The sequence below is a fragment of the Apium graveolens genome, chromosome 2, assembly GCF_009905375.1.
Source record: "Apium graveolens cultivar Ventura chromosome 2, ASM990537v1, whole genome shotgun sequence".
NCBI lineage: Eukaryota > Viridiplantae > Streptophyta > Magnoliopsida > Apiales > Apiaceae > Apium > Apium graveolens.
This window is the reverse complement of record NC_133648.1, coordinates 24931821-24952169: the sequence shown is the minus strand read 5'-3', so window position 1 is coordinate 24952169 and position 20349 is coordinate 24931821. Positions and strand designations below refer to the sequence as shown.

Below are 20349 nucleotides of genomic sequence, written 5' to 3'. Positions count from 1 at the left end.
ATTTTTGGTTCTACAAATGACAGACTTTGTAAAAGGTTTGTCAAGCTAATGCAGTCAAGATATCAAATGAGTATGATGGGAGAACTTAGCTATTTTCTGGGCCTTCAACTCAAGCAGAATGAAGAAGGAAGTTTTATTTGTCAATCTAAGTACACCAGAAATTTGTTGAAGAAATTTGGAATGCAAGACTGTTCAAGTGCATCCACTCCTATGGCCACTGCAACAAAATTGAATAAGGATACTGGTACATCAATAGATATTACTGATTACAGAGGTATGATTGGCTCACTACTCTATCTAACTGCAAGTAGACCTGATATCATGTATGCTACCTGTCTTTATGTAAGATTTCAAGCAGATCCAAGAGAACCTCACTTAACAGCTGTAAAAAGAATTTTCAAGTACCTTAAGGGTACAACTGAGCTAGGATTGTGGTATCCTAGGGAATCAGACTTTAAGCTAATAGGTTACTCAGATGCAGATTTTGCAGGATGCAAAATTGACAGGAAAAGCACAAGTGGAAGCTGCCAATTTCTTGGAGGCAGATTGGTTTCTTGGTTTAGCAAGAAATACAAGTCAATTTTCACATCAACTGCAGAAGCAGAATACATTGCTGCAGGAAGCTGTTGTGTACAGATTCTTTGGATGAAGAATCAGTTACTGGATTATGGATTAACATATTCTAAAATCCTTATTTACTGTGATAATCAAAGTGTTATTGCTATGACAGGTAATCCAGTTCAGCACTCAATGACAAAGCACATCAGCATTAGGTACCACTTCATAAGGGAACATGTGGATGAAGGTACCGTGGAATTGCATTTTGTTCCAACAGATCAACAACTAGCAGATATCTTCACAAAACCACTGTGTGAAGCTACTTTTACAATATTGGTAAATGAACTTGGAATGGTTTCAGGTTCTTTCTCTAAATCTGCTTAGTTTATGTTCTGATACATCAGACTTTATGATCAGTATTTACAGATATTACTATCTTTGTGTATTCTGTGCTTAAATTGAAATTTTTTAAGTGCTGATTGTTGTCTGATGTGAATTTCTAAACTCTGATAGTGATATGAATGTTTTTGTGACTATTCAATCCAATGAGGATAATTGTGCTAGATACTGACCTAGTAGTCTTTAATATACTAATAATCCCATATTTGAAGTAATTGTTTATGTGGAAATTTTTTAACACAAGCAAATTCTGATACTGAGCTTGGTTAAAGTTTACTTTGTGTATCTTATTACTAAGTCAAAACTAGAATAGTGCTTCTTATCTGTTAAGTTCTGATGTTAGTAAATCTGATGGATGTACTAAGTGCTGATAAGCCTCACTTATCAAAAGAAAAAGAAAAGAAAATAAATAAATATCAGGTACTCCTTTGAGATCTAGAGAAAAATATATGTGGAAGGGAAGACCCAAGTGCATTGCTGGTATTAAGTAATATGTATTAGAAAAGCAAAATAAAATTTTCTTGGTAACTTTTCACATTCTCTGATTACTGGAGAAATACTCTGATAATAGCATAAATTCTGATAAGCAGTTGTGACTCACTTACACTGTGAAGCCACTGTAAAAAGGAATTTCAAAAGATGCATAAAATGAGCACAAAACAGTTGAGGTGGACTCATGCATGAACTCATTCTATAGTAGACTTTAGAATAATGACAGATTTTGAGCAAAGTTCTTAGTTATGCCTTATTTCTAAGATGTACTGAAGTGATTCAGACTTTACTCTTTGTCTGATATTTAGCTTATTGCACACACATACACTCCATATGAATGATGAAAATTACTGTGGTGATAAATGTTGTTTCAGATGAACAGTCTAAGTGTCAGTTGCATAAATTTTGAGGACAAGTTTTGATGGAAGTTCTGATGATTAAATTCTGAAGTACTCATATCAGTATTTGTGTGAAGAATTACAGAAATAAACATTCACTTTTTGAGTGAAGGAGCCATATTCAGATGATTTTTAAATTCTGATAATAATCAAGTTCTGATGCTGATGTGGCAGTATTTATTTACTTGGTTTATTTTTTGTCATTACTTGAACGGTCATATTTTTTACTGAATATTGGTTTATGTGAGATAAAACAGTAATAATAATTTGTTTAGTGGGAACAATTTTTTTTAAAAAGCTGAACGTGCAATGTAATTATTACTTATTTACCGTGCTCGTTAACTTTTGCCTTAACTACTGCATGGCTGACAGGTGTAAAGGTCTGTTCCACTTCTCATTAACTGCTGTCACGTAGAGTGTCTAAGTAAAAGAGTTAAAAGATTTTCAAATCTTTTAATTTCATTTTTATTCTACTCTCTCTCTCTCTTTTCTTATTCTCTCTCACATTTTTTGACGGTTTTCTTTAGAGACATTTTCTCAAACACCTTACAGGCACTCTAATTTCTCACTAATTTCTGATGGCGCCCAAGGATTTAATTATTGATGGAGCCAAATTTGTACCAAATAACTATGCTGCAATCTTGAATAAGGCTGAAACTCCATCAGATCTGCACTTTGTACAAGATTTATTAGCTCATAGTGAGATTGGGTATGCTTTGACCCAACCTCAAACTATTTCAAGTCAACAAGTGCTGACATTTTAGAGAACTGGGCTTTTTGATGATGGTGGTGCTACTGGTACTCCAAGCATTGTTTTCACATCGGGAGATATCGAGCATGTGGTTACTCTTGGAGCAGTTCGTAAAGCTCTCCACTTACCTGAAGGTTGCACATTCTCAACGGTGGAGGATCCTGTCTTACAGCAGCTTATGGCCAGTCTGGGCTATGAGAAAAGTTTGGGAAAGCTAGGTCAACTGAAAAGAGCAAATATCAGAAAGGAATGGAGCTTTTTCTTTGATTGTATCACTAAGGCATTCGCCAATAAATGCTCCAACTTTGATGTTATTCCCATCATGAGTCAGCAAATCGGGTATGCCCTTATTAATCAAACTCATTTTGACTTTGCAAGTGTTGTGCTAGGTTTTATAGGGGATAGGATGACAGAGGATAGGAATGTAGTATACTTTGCTAGATTCTGTCAGCTTATATATACTTTCTGTTGTGCTGATGAACCCCAACCTACCAATGATTTAATTCCACCCTTTAAGCTTGCAAAAAGGGCTTTTAATAATATGTTAAATGCTGACATTAAGAAACAAGTGCAGAGACCCTTACAGATTCCTCAGTTAGTAAAACAGATATTGCTAAATACTGATCCACAAACATACACTTCTGTTTACCCTGATGTCCAACCCACCAACACATCACAGCCAACACAACAGCCATCAGAACATACCACATCTCACCAACCTCAAACTTCTCAACCTCAACCAACTCAACCCTCCATTAGGACATATTTCAAACCAACACAGTCATCTCAACCTCAATCTTCAGCACATCCAGTGAAGCCTTCATATTCAAAACCCAAGAGGACTAAGATAGTACCTCGGTCTCAACAGAAGAGAAGGAGAATTGTTCTGAGAGATGAGTCAGACAATGAGGAACATGTTCCAATATCAGAACCTGTTGTTGTAGAAGCTGAGAAGATCTCTTCTCAGAAAGATACTGAAACTGGGAGTTCTAGGCCCCTCAAAAGGCTTAGAAAGCTAAATTATGATGATGAAGCTCCCAAAGTCTCTAATTCCTCAAAGAGACTTAAAAAGCAAAGAGCTAGGACGGCTGTAAGTGAATCATCACACTCTGAAGAAGTTCTGGAAGCAGCAGCTAAGGAAGGGGGTCAGGAATCTCTGATCCCAACTGAACCTATAGTCATTGAATTACTTCCCACATTTGAATCAGACTTTAATTAAGCTCCAAAGTCTCTTATTCCAGAGCAAGTGTCTACTCCTCCTGTGTCTCCTGTAATTGATCCAGTACATACTGAAGACCCAGGTACAAGTGCTGAAATTGATATTCATAACTTGATTGTGCCTGAGGTTCTGTACTTGGAAGCTCCACCAACACAACTCACTCCACCAATAACACCAATTCTAGATGTTGATGTCAATGAAGATATTCCAACAACACCAATTCTGAATCCGGATGATGAAAACCAGATTTTAGGTGGGCATCAACATTTAGATGTTGATCAGAACTTAGTTGCAGATCAGAATTTAGAGGATGATGATGAAGCCTCTATAGCCTCACATACTGTTATTCTATCAGAGGATGCTGATACTGCAGGATCTGTAAGTTCTGATGCTGACAATACTGAATCTACTGGTGAAGCTGCCACTAATTTAGATGTTGATGCCGTTGGTCATTTAGGATATGCACCTCAACAAACATTTAACAAAGCTGATTTGATCAAAAAGTTTGTTAGAGAGGATTCCCCAGTACCTTCGAGTGAAACTCCTAGAGGAAATGAATGGACTAAGGAATGGAACACAGTTAGTTTTGTTCCAACTGCAAAAATTCTTGCTGAACACCTTGCCAAAGCTGATGAAATGCTGATAAATGATGATTTCAAGGCACAGTTGAGAGTTACTGCAACGAGTACTAGGCACCTTCAGGGTCAACACTCAATAACTCATGACAAGGTGAATAAAATTCAAGAATCTCTAATCCAGCAAGATATGAATATAAAATTGGAGAAGAACGGATTTTTCAAGCCAACCTTTGACAGAATTGGGTATATTGAAAAGACTCAGGAGAAGTAACAAGATCAAATTTCTGAAATTCTAAAGAATCAAGCTTCTCAGCAAACTCAACTCAGATCCAATCCTTAGTGGAATTTTTTGTCTCTCTTCTTTTACCTGCTGATGCCAAAAAGGGGGAGAAAGTAATTAAGTCCCAATGCAAATATACTCAATCACTGAAGGGTAAGGATGATGAAAATGATGACCAGGGAAACTCTGGAATGGGTAGAGGTCATGGTCAAGGTAAAGGTTCTTCATCAAAGACAACTGAAATTTCTACACAAAGAACAAGTTCTGATACTGGGAGAAGAATGAGTTCTGATGCTGGTAAAAGGATAAGTCATGTTGGACATCTGGATCTTGATGAAGAAATTTCAAAGAGATTATTTTTTGAAGAAAATCCAGGAATGGACTTTAAAAGTCTAAAGAAAGAAGAAGCTATACTTAAAGCAGAAAAAGTTAACTCCAAGTCTAAAGCTTCTGTTGTTGAAAAGAAACTTTCAAAACCTAAGGGTATTGTGATTAAGGAGAGGACAAATTTGAGACAACCAAAGCCAAATCACAAGTGGAGGTAGATCCAAGATCCAAGGGCAAAGAAAAATTGGTGAACCTGTAAAGGTATATGTGCCAATCATGGATGAAGAAATAATTGATGAAGAAGATGCTAGTCTTACTCTGATGAAAAAGAAGATTTCTCAACCAACCTCTGACATGGCTCAAGTTGTTCAGAGTCAAGATGTAGTAAGTTCTGATATGACAGTGAAGCAAGCAACCTCTGACATAGCTCAAGTTGGCTTGATATCAGAAGATAAGGAAAAGGAAACCTCTGACATTGCTCATGTTAAACCTCTAAAGATGCTACTACCAGGATTCACCAAAGCTCAACAGACTCAACCTTTGAAGACTACATCAAGTGGTTTTGAAGCAAGAGTTGTTACAAGGAAAGGAAACAAGAGATAAATCAGGATTGGGTAGTTCTAAAGAGAAGAGAGTACACAATACTACCAATGATCCAACTTCCTTAAGTGAACCAGGTATAGGAGCAACTCCCGAGAGATTGAATCAACTTGAATCTGTACAAATGGTTTACCACTCTGTTTTGAAAGAAGATATCATGTTATACTTTATAACAGATGGGAGGGTATTCCTATTCAGGGAGAATGCAATTTCATTGAAGTATTTTGAAGAACTGAACATGTTCTATTTCTGCTTCAAGTGAAAAACAGATCAACAAATGGTGCTGCAGGGTGTTTAAAATCAAATATTCAAAGACAGAAGAAGCTTTACTCTGTAAAGTCTGACAGCCCATATTGTCCCAAGTACAGATCTCACAGTGAAGAAATTGTTGAAATGAAGCCTAATACTGCTAAAATCATCACTACATTTTCTGGTATTAAGGGACTTGAATTCAATCTAGAGTCTGATAAAGCCTATATCATCAGACTAGATCAGGATATAAGGAAAGCTAAAATAAATGATCTCAGGGCTGCTGTCTTTCAAACTGGTGAAGATACAGTTGAATTGAAAAATGCTAAAAAGAGGATGGTCAATGAACTTGAATATGCTGAGAGATGTCTGTTGAAGAACTATCTCAGAACAACTCCTGATATCAAAGAGATTATAAATTGAAGCCAAGTCAAAGATCTACAACTGCTTAAATTTTGAAGTGTATACAGACTGAAGTTGATATCAAACTTTAAGGATGGTAAAGCTATAAGGACTGTAAGTTGTAGTTATCTAGTCAAATTCTCATGCATTTGTACTTAATATTTTTGACATCATCAAATATCTGTTAAACTTGTATATTATGCTAATTTACAAGTTGGGGGAGATTGTTAGATATATTTGTGATGTCATGTCTAATATGATTTGTGTTTAGTTTTCAGATTTTACTTAACAGGACAAATCAGTACTTAACTGGAAATCAGTACTTATACTGAAGTCAGGACTTAAGATATCAGAACTTAAGTTGTCAGAACTTAAGTTATCAGGAGATATTTATCAGGAGATAATATCAGGACTTAAGGAGGCTTTCAGATAAGGAAGGCGGCTGATTGAAAGAAAAGAAGATCAAGACAAACATAAGAGGAAATATGCATGGAGAAGACTTCTATAAAGAATAGAATACTTAGAAGAAAAGATAATTTATTGATATATATTAGGAAGCAGAATTATATTCGATATCAATTAGAAGATTATCTTGTAACTGTGTGTCTATATAAACACAGCATAGGGTTTACACTATATGTGTTATCATAATCGAGTTTATTATTCATTGTAACCCATACAGCTCTCGTGATAATTTGTTCATCACTGAGAGAGAACAGTTCTTTGTAACATAGTTTATTGTGTTGAATAAAATCTGTGTTATGTTACTTGAGTTCTTATATTCGATTTGATTGTAGTAAACACTGTATTCAAGCCCCTTCTACAGTGTGTGTGTGACCTAACATCTTTCTTCCCCACGGTTTTCTGCTTCCTCATATGCTTACTTAGCCTCGTGGACGTCTTCTCTAAGGAATCAATCCTGGTGCTCATCTGTCGTAGGTGATTCAAGACATCCTAGTTAGTAACCTCTTCACTAGGATCGTCATTATTGTCATTTTGACCCCTTCTCGGTGTTCCTTCCTCGTCAGAATTTCCTGACATCTTTCAATCTCAAAAAAGATATCGGAGTCCCCTCCTTCTAGTGTCAAAAATGTTATGAGAGAAAATTGATTATAACACCCCTTATTTATTGTGATTGAATAACTGAATTACCCTTAGTTTTCAATTAATTAGAAGTTGCTGCATCTGCTGAACGGAGGTTCAACAACTAAAATGAAGCTATATTTTTGTATGATTAACGAACTGAGCCAGCAAAGAATCAAGTAAAATGACTGAGAAATGCCTTCTCGAATCCTGCCAAATGTACTTGGAAAATAATCAGAATGGTTACACGTGCCAATGTGCAAAAAGCGAATATTCAAACCCCTTTGCCAATTCCATATATACCCTATATATAGGAATCAAGCTCAATGTAGTTCTCTAGGATTGGACTCCATTCCTTGGCCAATAATCTACGTTTTTCATAAGACAAAACCAGTTCCCACAATTAATTCAACTGTTTGCAAGTGAGGTTCAGTGTCTAGGTACGACTAGACACTTAGAAACCCATTTTAATCCATTACCGAGATATGATTTACATGAATTTATGTGTTTATCCTGTAATAATTAATGTTTACCACGTTCTATGGTGATAGAATCCCGTTATAAGTCCATTCCATGTGGATATGAGATGTTCTCCTTTATTGTAGGAGGTACAGTCATAGTTTACCACTATCACTGCCAGTCGAGGTTCATTATTCCTGCTAACTGAGGTATGCTGATACTCTTGTATCAACACCTCACCATCCTTTTACCTATCTAGGTGCTTCCCGCACCTCACCAGCATATAAAGACCCGTTCCTGACGTATCTCAGTACCTTCCTCGAGCCTACAGACCTGTTTACAGTTAACTGAACCTCCTGGTCAGCTGCTATTTAGACCAAGATCCCTGCACCTTGATGCAGGTACCTCAAAAACCATTAACCTTTGAACAAAGAACCTCATCTAAACCTACATTATTGCATAATAATTAATCTCAATCTCTTTATGGACCTTAAATCTAAAGCATGCAAAATTTTGGGCAAAATAGACTATAAAATATTAAAAAAGTTTAATTTAATCAAAAGGATATAGCTCTAATCCGATTAGTTTCGAGTTTTAATAATAGAAATTGTTCAATCTGGTCTAATATATTAATTTAATCGATTTGAAGTGGTTAAATATTACAACTCATCGAAATGTGTATGAATATGTATATATGTAAACTGTTTTCGAATTGCAACATGACAAGTGATTTATTATGTATATATTATTGATTGGGTCGTTGGGTTAATTAATTTTTTTTTGTTCATTTTTAGTGTATTGTTTTATCTTTGTTATATCAATATGTATGTTTTACTTTAGATAAATTAAATAGAACATAAATTAGATCTCATAATCCAGTGATTAGATAAGAATAATGTGTCAAAAATTGGATAATAACAATATCCAAACCGATACAATTTAGGATGTGTATTTAATTGAAATTTTAAAGAATTTTTATGGATTTTGAAAATAGTGGGGTATCCAATTTGATAATCTTTTCAAATCTGATTGTATAAGATTTTAAAAAGTTAATCAAAATTTGGTGGTATTCGATTTGAAATTAAATAAATTAATCAAAATCTGATGGTATTCAAAAATCCATGAATTTTATTTTATTTGAAAAAGTTGTGGATTTTGAGTAATTTGCTAGTACATTTTTAATATTTTAAAACCTCTCCAAAATTCATGAGATTTTGATGGATTTTTGAAAACCTCCACAAAATCTTCAAGACTTTATAGGATTTTTTATCAACTCCATCAAAATCACTGGCCAATTTAAAATCAACAATTTTTTTTTAAAATTCATAAATTATTAAAAATCTTTTAAAATCTTAAATGAATATATTCCTCAGTGTAGTAAAAATTAGTGCATATTAAATGAATTAAAAAAAAAATCTTATCTCTAAATGACAGACCCATATCTTGACCTCTGAACACTATATACAGCGCACAGACATACAAACTTATTATTGTCAACCAAATTTCAAGTGTTAAATAGAGTTAACCAAAGCAAATTAAGCAAATTAAATGGCGGTGGAGAAGGGAATGGTGTGTGTGTTGCTATTTGTTAGGCTACTGGTGTGTGCAAATATTAGCAAGATAGCTGCAGACGGCAAGCCCTGGGATACTTGTTGCGGGGATTGTTTCGGCGTTTGCACCAATCCCCTAATTGGCACTGTCAATTTGATATGTCTTAAAGATTGTTATAAAAAATGTGCTTCACTAGGTTTGCAGTGCGGTCCTTCAATTTTGTACAACTAGGAGTATCCAAATAAATATTTTTACAAAGTACCATATAATATAGATGTATGATGAATTCATATTAAGACAAATTGTCCGTGAACGTGCATTTGATTATATAACGCGTTTTTTTATATAGTTTTATTGCTTTGTTATGCATTAGAGTTAAGTATCTATTTATTGTCGACTTGTATTTCTAAGCGGATTAATTATTAAGTTAGCCATTATATAGTTAGTAAAATTTCAAATTTAACATCGACAGATTTGAGATTTTAAATTGACTACTTTCAAGTAGTTGGATCTCAAATTAACAACTTTTCATGTAAAAAAATTTTGATGGGTATATTTTAAATTTTTAGCCACTAAAAACATGAATATCATATGACCATTTTTATTTACTAGAATCTGCTGCTATAGTCATATTCAATTCCACCAGGTCTAAACCAAAATATAAGATATGCACCTAAACTATGACTAAAATATGTCAAATTCCCGGGTTCTATACAAAGTGAGTAGATAGATATGTTATAGGAAAATACATGGTACATAATTAGTTTTTAATATAGTTATAAAATAATACATGTTATTTTTTTATTAGGTAAATATAAATATATTCTTGTACATTTACACTAATAACATTAACTAAATTATTTCATTATGTTATATAATCCCTATCAACTCACTTTGCAACAATATTTTTTACTTTTAACATTACCCTACGTTAGTACTCGTTAACAACCGAGGAAATATTTCAAAAGAATTCTAAGACTTATCTGTTCTTAATGAAAAAGATCAAGGATTGCAACCCTGACGCAGAGACGTGCACATTTATGTTAATTCCTCCTTGCACCAACCTATTACCGTTAGAATGCAATATTATAAAAATCGATAATAGGAAGATAACGGTCAAGATAAAAATTTATGATTAATAGGATAATCGGAAATTATTTAACGAATTAATCAGAGAAAAAATCGAATGCATTTATTTTTAAATTATATTTGACTTTAATATTCTTATTTTATTAGTAATTTAGTAATATATATATATATCATATTATACAATTTATACTTATATAAATTTGATTAAAATTAATTTTTATATATAATAGTTTATTTTGCAATATACCGATCAAAAAAATATGCATGAATTAATCGGATTTTAAAAATCGAATCGATCACGTATCCTACAAAAAAATAATCGGAATTTTTTAGAACCCCGAAGGTGTGAAAGAATTGTTGGCAATGGGAAATACAAATCATTCTGATCTATCTATTATTATTATATAAAATACGAAATATTAAAATTTTTTGTAAGACACCTGTTTTTGGGTACACACTGAATTTACCTGATTATCCTTACCAAAAAATTACAAAAAATTAATTTGATATTTTTGATTTAAAACATAATCCCCCAACCGACGCTTAACTAGGCCATTAATTCAGAACATAATCTTGACATGTAACTGATAAATAAAGATTCATAATTAAAAACATTAAAACTGATTTAATGTGTGGATTAAATACAAAAGCTGTTACATTTTATTTAAATTCAAAATCAGCAGTTTTGATTTATGTATTAAATGAGCAGTTTTGATTTCTGATATTAATGTATATTAAAGTCTATTAATGTCAAGGTTGTAAGTTACACTTAGCCTCTACTATAAATAGAGGGCCTAAGTTGTTGATGAAACAGACCACACAACATTCTCCTCTTTTCTCCCTCTCTGCATTTTCTCTCCCAGAAACGCAAGTTCGAAGTGCTGTAGGTTGGTTTTCCGGCGACTGAGGTGCTGGTCGAGGTGGAGGTTTTGTTGTTGCTGTTAACATCAACTCTGAGCTGTTTTATCCTGGTGGAGATATTGCACGCATCTCAAACGCAGCAGGTAGGGGGCAATATTCTCTTCAAGAGCAGCCAGGACTTCGAGCAAGGCCTGGTGACTCAGCTGTGATCATATTTTCTTGGTTTTTTGTATCTGTGTACCATTATTTTCAGACACTGATGAAAGCTATAGTTTCGGGTACATCTTCCTTTCTCTCTTCGTTATTTCAGTTACTAATTTTGTTTACATGCATGTTTTGTTTTGTTGACTGTGGTCTTGACCTGAACTTACTAAATTTTTTATACACTTGCCTCTATGTTGCAATATTTGTTAGTGTAATTTACAACACTAAACAGACATAATCAAAAAAAAGAAATAGCAACCAAATAGCAATTAGCAAGGGAGAAGAGAGGCATCATAAGCGTGTTGCTCTTAATAATGCTAATTGTATGTGCACAAATATTAACGAGACCGTTGCAGCAAACGACAAGATTTGAAATACTTGTTGCGGGGAATGTTACAGCGTATGTACTCTTGTAGTTGGTGATCTCAATTTGCCTTAAGAACTATTTAAAGATTGTGTTACAAGGAGTTGTAAGTCATGCACATCCGCTAACACTGATATACTGCACGATTTTGAACACTGGTATGCATTTGTTCTTGTATGATATGAGCTCGGGCTAGTGATTTTTCTCGCAATCTTGTATTTCAGAAAATTTTATTGAACCAAATTAATAAATTAATATCTGGAGATACATGTAAAAATAGTTTGATGGAAGGTCTTGCATCATAATTTGGGTATTGGGATACATGTAAAAATACTTTGATGGAATGTCTTGTATTATAAATTGAGTATCAAAAATCTTGACAAAACGATGTGGCATCTCATCACGAGAATATTATTAGTTAATTTAAAAGTCTTACTGTCGGATCCAAAAATCAAGGAATCAAACTCAAAGGAAATACAATCTATATTTTGTAAATATACTTTTATATTATTAAATTTTCAGAAACATTTTTATATATTTTCAATAATTTTAATAATGAAAAAAAAGTAAAATTTTATTTTTACTAGAACACGTGTCCCCTTACCTAATAAAGATCATCCCCTTATATATACGGAATAACACTTATTGTTATTAGACTTACGATTAACCACAAAATATATATCCTTTGTTTAAAATTAGAGGTCCATTACATGCCGCACAAAAAACACAAACCATGCCACAACAATAGGATGATAATATACTACTAGAGGCATTCCGATAATAGCTTTGGACATTCATGTCAACCTCAAATTGTACATCAACCAAAATATATATAAACATGAAAGCATCCATAATCAAAGCACAGTCATTAGCCAAATAAAAATCCAAAACACATTTAACCAAAACAAGACCAAATTACCAAAATGGCGGGGAAGAAGAGCATGTGTGTAGTTCTGATTGTAATGCTAATGGTGTTTACAAATATGAATTCGACAGTCGCAGATGACAAGGGTCATGAATCCTGCTGCGGTGACTGTTACGACGGGTGCACCATGCCAATTGGTAATATTAACATGGCATGCCTTGAAAATTGTTTCAAAGGATGCGGTGGTCATTGCGCCAGCTTACATAAACTATACCCATTTAGTTCACATGCTTGAACACTTGCCAGCTTGAAGACTTCCTAGCCCGGTATAAACCTCCCAGAAATATATATATATATAAATATGTGTTTTGGTCAAATGTTTGTTTACTCGTCATCTTGTATGGTTTGTATGTTGATCATGGATTAATGAAATGACTTTCTTTTCTTTTATTGTCTATATATTAAGTTCTTATTTAATAATAACAGATAATGAGTATACGTTAGTTATTATTTCTCTTCAAATTTAAAAAGGAAAACTTGATTAGATTTTACATCCTATATATATAATAGGAGTAAGGGATATAAAATGATTGGATTTGTCATGTAATTTGGTGAATATGCCAAATAATGTAATTTAGTATTTAATTAGCTTAAAAATTTAATTTAAGATTAATAAAATATGTATTTATATGTAAAGTCACACATCACAAGCTAATAAATATGATTTCCGTTTTGTCATTAATATATTGACATATGATCTAAATTAACTTTTGTTGTCTTATTAAGTAATTAGGAATACATTTAGAATAGATTCAGGTACAAATGTTACACATGTTTTACTTCATTTTGTACAAAAAGAAAAAATAATTATTTAGGGGAATCTAATAAAATAAATATGGGAATAATATAATAAATATAAGAATATTATTACAATTAAATAGAAACAAAGTTTAATGAAATGGATTTAAAAATATAATGACAATAAAATGTAAAGTATTTTTTAAAATTTCATTACAAAAAAAAGTTTATAAATAGTGTTATAAACACACTTTAAAAACATGGTGAGAACGATCAAAACTCAAAAGATCAAGAAAAGAAATTAATTAAAATAAATTTAAATAACCATGTAAACATTTTATTGTGACATGATTTAAATATTTTTTAATTTGAACAAAATTAGGCAACAAAAAAAGATAATAAATATCATAATATATATTATACTAAGGTTATCATGGTCAAATATTAAAGTACAACTATAGCTTAATGTTTAAGTATAAAAAATTAATTTTTTTCTGAAGCATATAAAATTTAGTTAATGAATAAAATAGTCTAACAAAGTTGAGTAAAATAAAGAATAAATATATAAAAACCATCAATTAAATATAATAGTAAAAAAATGTTAAATGCTAGAAAATTAAAAACATAAAATTATTTTGAGAAACGTGTACAATTAGTAATACATGTTACCGAAATGTTAAATATTAAAATAAAATAATTATGAATTAAAATGAATAATTAAAATATAGATTAGTAAAACTTTTAACATGTTTAATATTTTGTAAAAATAAGATTTTCTTGGTAAAATTTATATATACAATAATAGCTAAAACTAAGTACAAAAAATATTTATTTTCGGAAAATATATTATTTAAAACCATAAAATTTATTTAAGGAATGAAATTGTCATATCAAAATTTAAGAAATTAAAGATAAAAATTGAATAAAAATATTTATAATCATCATTTGCAAGCTTAGAAAATAACAAAAAATGTTGGCAAAAGATAATTTAATAATTTTAAGCGCATATACACCCGGTGTAAAATTATAATTACATGCATGCATCCTACATGTAAATATGGATTAACCAAATAAAAACCCTAAGACACAGTAAACCAAAACAAAATCATATACTAACAAGTCAAAATGGCAGAGAAGAAGAGCGTGTGGTGGGACTTGTAATGCTAATTGTGTTTACAAATATGTTGATGACAGTTGAAGGCAGCAGGTGGAAGACTACATGTTGTCGTGAATGTTACAGTTATTGTAGCAAACCACTAATTGATGATATTAATTGGGATGTATTTCTATTTCTAGTTGCGTTAAAGGCTGTGTTACTGACATTCAATCAATATTTATTAAATAAAATAAGTGTAGTGGGAGAAAGCAGGGTAATTGAATTTTATATTATTAAATTTTTACTATTTTTGATAAATTTTAAAATATATAAAATTAAATTAGACATCCTAAAAAAAAGAAAGTGTATAAAAATGAACGGAACAACTACCAACAATTCCCAGCCATGAACGCCTAGCTCAATTTTGAAGAAGCTGTGCATATGTTTGGTTTATATTATTTACTCATCATCTATTTGTCCGTGTGAATGTACATGTGTTAATTGTGTATTATTGAAATGAGATGAATGTCTATTTGTTAATCAGATATAATAACATGACTTATATATATGCAGTGATTTAGGTCTTAATTAAGAGGTAGGAGTTAAATTTTTGGTATGTGAATGACTTTAATTATTAATTATTAAAAAAATACTTTCACATATTTAGGTGTCCTAAATATTGCTCTCATGCAATGTTAATTTACCTATTTTTCTAAAATATGATTTCAAGATCGTAAAAGTGTTAATTCTAACATCTCATTTCAAGATTTTAAAAGTTGGTATGCTTCAGGAAGCTGGTCTAAAAATGAGCTATTGCTAATTTTTTGAAACTTGCCCATATATACGGTAAATCCTTTTTAAAAATAGTTAAACCGAAATTGAGACTTTACAAAATATATTTTACAAAATATTTCAGTTGGCCTGTTAGCCCGCTTAATTCTGCATCGCCAGTCACACTAATGTGAGATAAACAAAACGTGATATTGTTAGGGTGTAAAATCATCACCTAATCCTCCACTCCGTCTTGTATGTTTAAAATGATCCTGAGATATTAAACGTGTAAGAATTATTGATCAAATTTATAAATCATGATAAACTGATTAATTATTCTTTCTTAATGTAAGAGTGCGGACATAGAATCTGATACAAGCACAAAACATATTTAACTTATGCTCAGCACAAACTATATTCTTCTTTAGGATCTTTTTTAGCCAACAGTTTGGTCCACTTTTATTTTGACAAGTTTTTATGTTTTTTAAACTAAGTAGGAGCGTTTTCTTGTCTATTTTCAGCTCTTAGTATATATAGTCGTAGTTTATATATTTTTTGTTTAATATAGAACGGACTTTTCTTGCATAAATTCTTTATTTGTAGGAAATAGCATAAAAGCAGTTGAGATGTATCTGTCCACTTGTATACTATTTTACAAAATAAGTGAAAATATTTTATTTTGAATTTTAGGCAGTTCTAAACTTTTGTTTTTAAAAATAACAAAATCAACAACTACATAACTAATGATAGTTATTACTTGATTACCCTAAATTTGGCAGTTAATCTTGACGTCTTGGGATTAAAATTATGTATCTAAGAGCATTGGCGTAAACAGCTAAACTAATTGACAAAATTGGTTTGTTACAATGAATATTTAAAATTTTACCTCAAAAGAAATGTATATGCTACAATGATACAAGCAAAGGTACTACTTATACGTAATTAATATATATACTTTGAAAGAAATATTAGTCCAATAAAATATTAGTAAAATTTAGTTTAAAATTTTTCTAAGCAAAATTGTATTGGGTTGTACAATTTTTTTACATATCACACTTACTATCTCGTAATTTAGCTAGCTTTCGTCCACCATATTTGATTATCGGCATTCTCGTAATTAAAGATTTTATAAACGATTGTATATTTCAGCGATATGAGTGAGAGACATATCACAATTAAAAAATTTATAAATGATATTAATTTGAATGAAAAGAAAATTCTAATTTCATCAATTTTATTATATTTTTATTTAATTTTAATGATTTTTGTAGACACTGTATGATTTAAAATTAATGAATTATTTATCTTTTAAAAATAATTTCTACTCACTTAGAGCTAACCCCAAGATATATTAAGTACGAAGCAAAAAAAATTATGCCCAATGATAATAAATCGAAAGAATGATAAATGCCGGTTCAAGTAAATATAACAGATATCTTGTTATACTTAGAATAATAATTAAAAATGTATCCCTAAAATAAAATCATGAACTATATTTTTTTCATTTTTTATTTCATGTATATAATAAATATATATCCGTGAAAATTCAATTTTTTCAATACCCCATTCATTAGCATAAAAGGTTAACCTCTTGACTGATTTTGTCACCTCACCTGTACTCGACCAACTGCCAACTACCAAGTCAGGTAATGCTAGCCGATAAAAATGGGATACTTTACAATTGAAGAAATATTATATCATACATACAGCTGATAAAAATTGAATCGAAACGAAAAATTAAACTAAACCGTACTAATTCGATTCGGTTCGGTTTTAAGTTTTCAAATTTTTGATTTATTCGGTTCAGACCGAATATACCAAAATAAAAATCAGTTAGGTCTAGTTCTTTAAAAAAAAATATTACGTTTATCATAAATACTATAACTTTAATATTATTATATATTGCATGTATCTCAAAAAATTTAGTTTGTATTTATATTAAAACATTCTTGGAACTCTACATTATCTTGCTATTTTTAATAATAATTTATAATTTTTGGATTTATTTTTTAATATAAACCTTTTTGAAAAATTCGGTACATATGTTTCAATTTGCTTAGGTTGGATCCTAACACAAATTTTGATCCAATTCGAAAGAAAATGACATCCCAGTTTTCGATATATTCTCGATCGAACTGGTCCAATACTACAGCCTAAATCAAACTATTGTCGTTTTAGTTTAATTTCTTATGCTGGGTCAAATGTTGCTTACAAATGTAACCAACACGAAAAATGCAACAATATATACTTAATGTAAGTTGAGTAGCTCACCTCCCAAAAATCATCAATAAATCACGGTAGTTAATAAGGGCAGCACGGCTTTTCTAAATTTCCAAAGCATACCAAGTGAACAAATTGAAAGCTCTAATATATAGAAAGTGTCGAAGCTATAGGCCTATGAGATTTTCTTAAAAACATAGCTTATTATTTCAAGTTAAAATTATAATATAAATGATATAAATATCATAATTTATAAATTATTTAGGTATTTTGATAATTTTATTTATAAATTATTTATAAGTTGATAATATTTTTGATAAATAACAATTTATAAGTAATAATTTTTTAAAAAATTAATTAAAATGTAATTACAAATTAAATAAATCATTAATTTTGATATATGAATATAAAATAAAAAATTTAAAATTTAAAAAATAATGATGATGATTTCGGGATAAAACTATATAGTTTTTTTTCTCTCCATTTCACATGTGAGAGCTTTTTGATTTCTCTCCTTATTCAAACCTAATAGAATACAGTGAGAGTGCTTAGAGCGTAATCGATGGCAGACGGTGAGGATATTAACCAACGTATGGAGAACTTGGGCATTGATGATGAGCAGAATGCAGAATTCATATTAGAAGGTGATGTTGATGAGAGTATAAATAGATATGAACTATGTCTGGTTGGTAGGTTGCTCACGGAGAAAGGTATAAATACAAGGATCATGAAATCGAGAATCGCAGATGTTTGGAGACCGGCAATGGGAATTAATATAAAGGATCTGGAGCATGGTCAATTTTTGTTCCAGTTCTTTCGTAAAGAAGATATTCAATGGGTTACCAAAGGGGGGCCTTGGTCGTTTGATAGCGCAATGTTAGCTCTGGAAAAGGTGGAAGCGGGGCAAAATCCGGCACACATAGTACCATGTCACTTAGATATTTGGATTCAGCTATACAATCTTCCTATGGGGTACATGTTTGAAACAGTGGGGAGACAACTTGGTAACTTTTTTGGTGAGTTTTTGGAGTATGACGCTAAGAATAACACCTCAATATGGAGAGATTGTATGAGGGTGAGGATCAAAATTGATGTGAGGAAGCCTATTAGGAGTAGAAAGAAGATTACCAAGAAAGATGGTTCTGAGTTCTGGGTGGAATGTAAGTATGAAAGGTTAGGGGAATTCTGTTTTACTTGTGGTTTGGTCAGTCATACAGATAGATTTTGCAGGAGCACAATTACTAAGGAAGGTGAAGGCTTAGGGAAAGTTTGGGGTAGTTGGCTCCGAGCACCACCGCGCAGGGTGGCGGGCCAAATTCAAAGCAAATGGCTGAGAAATGAGAATGATGACACGTGGGAAGCCAGGATTGGTGGTGAGAAAATCAAGGAGAGTGATTTGGGGGGGGAATTCAAATCATGGAAAGGCGATTAAGGAGAAGAGTGTTTTTAGGAGGGAAGTTACAACAGAAAATAAAGATGGAAATGATAAATCACTAGCAATAACGGAACCAAATTTTAAAGAGTCCAAAACAACGTCAAATTTGGTATATGACTTAAATGAGGATGAGAGTGACGTTATCCAGCTGGAGGACCGAAAACGTAGGAGGGGTACGACCAGTGAGTCGAGTCATATGGATATTGATTTATTGCGCCAGGCACCTAGTAACCAGACAGTGCAACAGGATAAGGACTTTGGTATTTCTAATGGAGATTTATCAGTGGCTAATCAAATTATTCCGGCTGAGCTTGCTAAGCAAGCCAGCCACTCAAAATGAATGTCATAGCTTGGAACTGTCGAGGTGTGGGCTCATCTCGTACAGTTCGTGTGTTGAATGAGATGATAAAATCTCACAAGCCCGATTTTTATTCTTATCTGAGACTCTTGCACACAGAAATAAAGTTGCATCACTGGCGTCAAAAATTGGTTTTGTAAATTTTTATTCAGTAGATAAGCAGGGTAGGGGAGGAGGTTTAGCAATTTTTTGGAGTATTAAATTAAACTGTTCTGTTTTTTATGCTTCGAATAATCACATTGATGTTCAAATCTATGAGAGATCAGGAGTGGATTAGAGATTAACATGTTTTTATGGTTTCCCGGAAAGGGAAAGGAGACAAGCTTCTTGGGATTTATTACGTCATCTTTCTTCAGTTTCTCAATTGCCTTGGTGCGTGTTTGGGGATTTCAATGATTTACTCTATAGCAGTGATAAGAAAGGGAAACATGGACATCCGTATAACTTGTTGGAAGGGTTTCGCAATGCTGTGGAGGATAGCTCTCTCATAGAAGTGGAGCTTACAGGTGGAAATTATACATGGGAAAAAAGCAAAGGGACGTCCAGTTGGGTTCGAGAAAGGTTAGATAGATGCTTTGTAGATAATTCGTGGTGGAGCAAATTCCCGCTATGTACTCTTTCTGTTTTTCATGTCACAGTCTCCGATCATGACCCTATCAAACTTGACTTGTTGAATACGTCTATATCAAAAAAGAACTTTCGCTTCCGTTTTGAGAATACATGGTTGAAAGAGCCTAACTTTCATTCTGAAATCTCGAACTATTGGCAGCATCTTTCGGCTATGCATCTTCTCCCAAAGTTAGTATCACTCTCAAAATATATGGCTCAATGGGGCAGAGAATTTTTCCATAAGTTCAGAGAAAAAATCGTGAGGCAAAAGAAGATTATTGATGAATTGAAGGATAGAGAAGATGATGATGGGGTTCAGATGTATTTTGAGGA

General features: G+C 32.1%; 1 protein-coding gene across 1 annotated transcript; it reads left to right on the top strand.

Moving 5' to 3' along the window:
- The first annotated feature begins 18176 nt into the window (after positions 1-18176).
- On the top strand, positions 18177-19046 carry LOC141686923 (uncharacterized). The gene has a single exon (XM_074492037.1). It carries the CDS (start codon positions 18177-18179, stop codon positions 19044-19046), a length of 870 nt encoding a protein of 289 aa, XP_074348138.1.
- The last annotated feature ends 1303 nt before the right edge of the window (positions 19047-20349 follow it).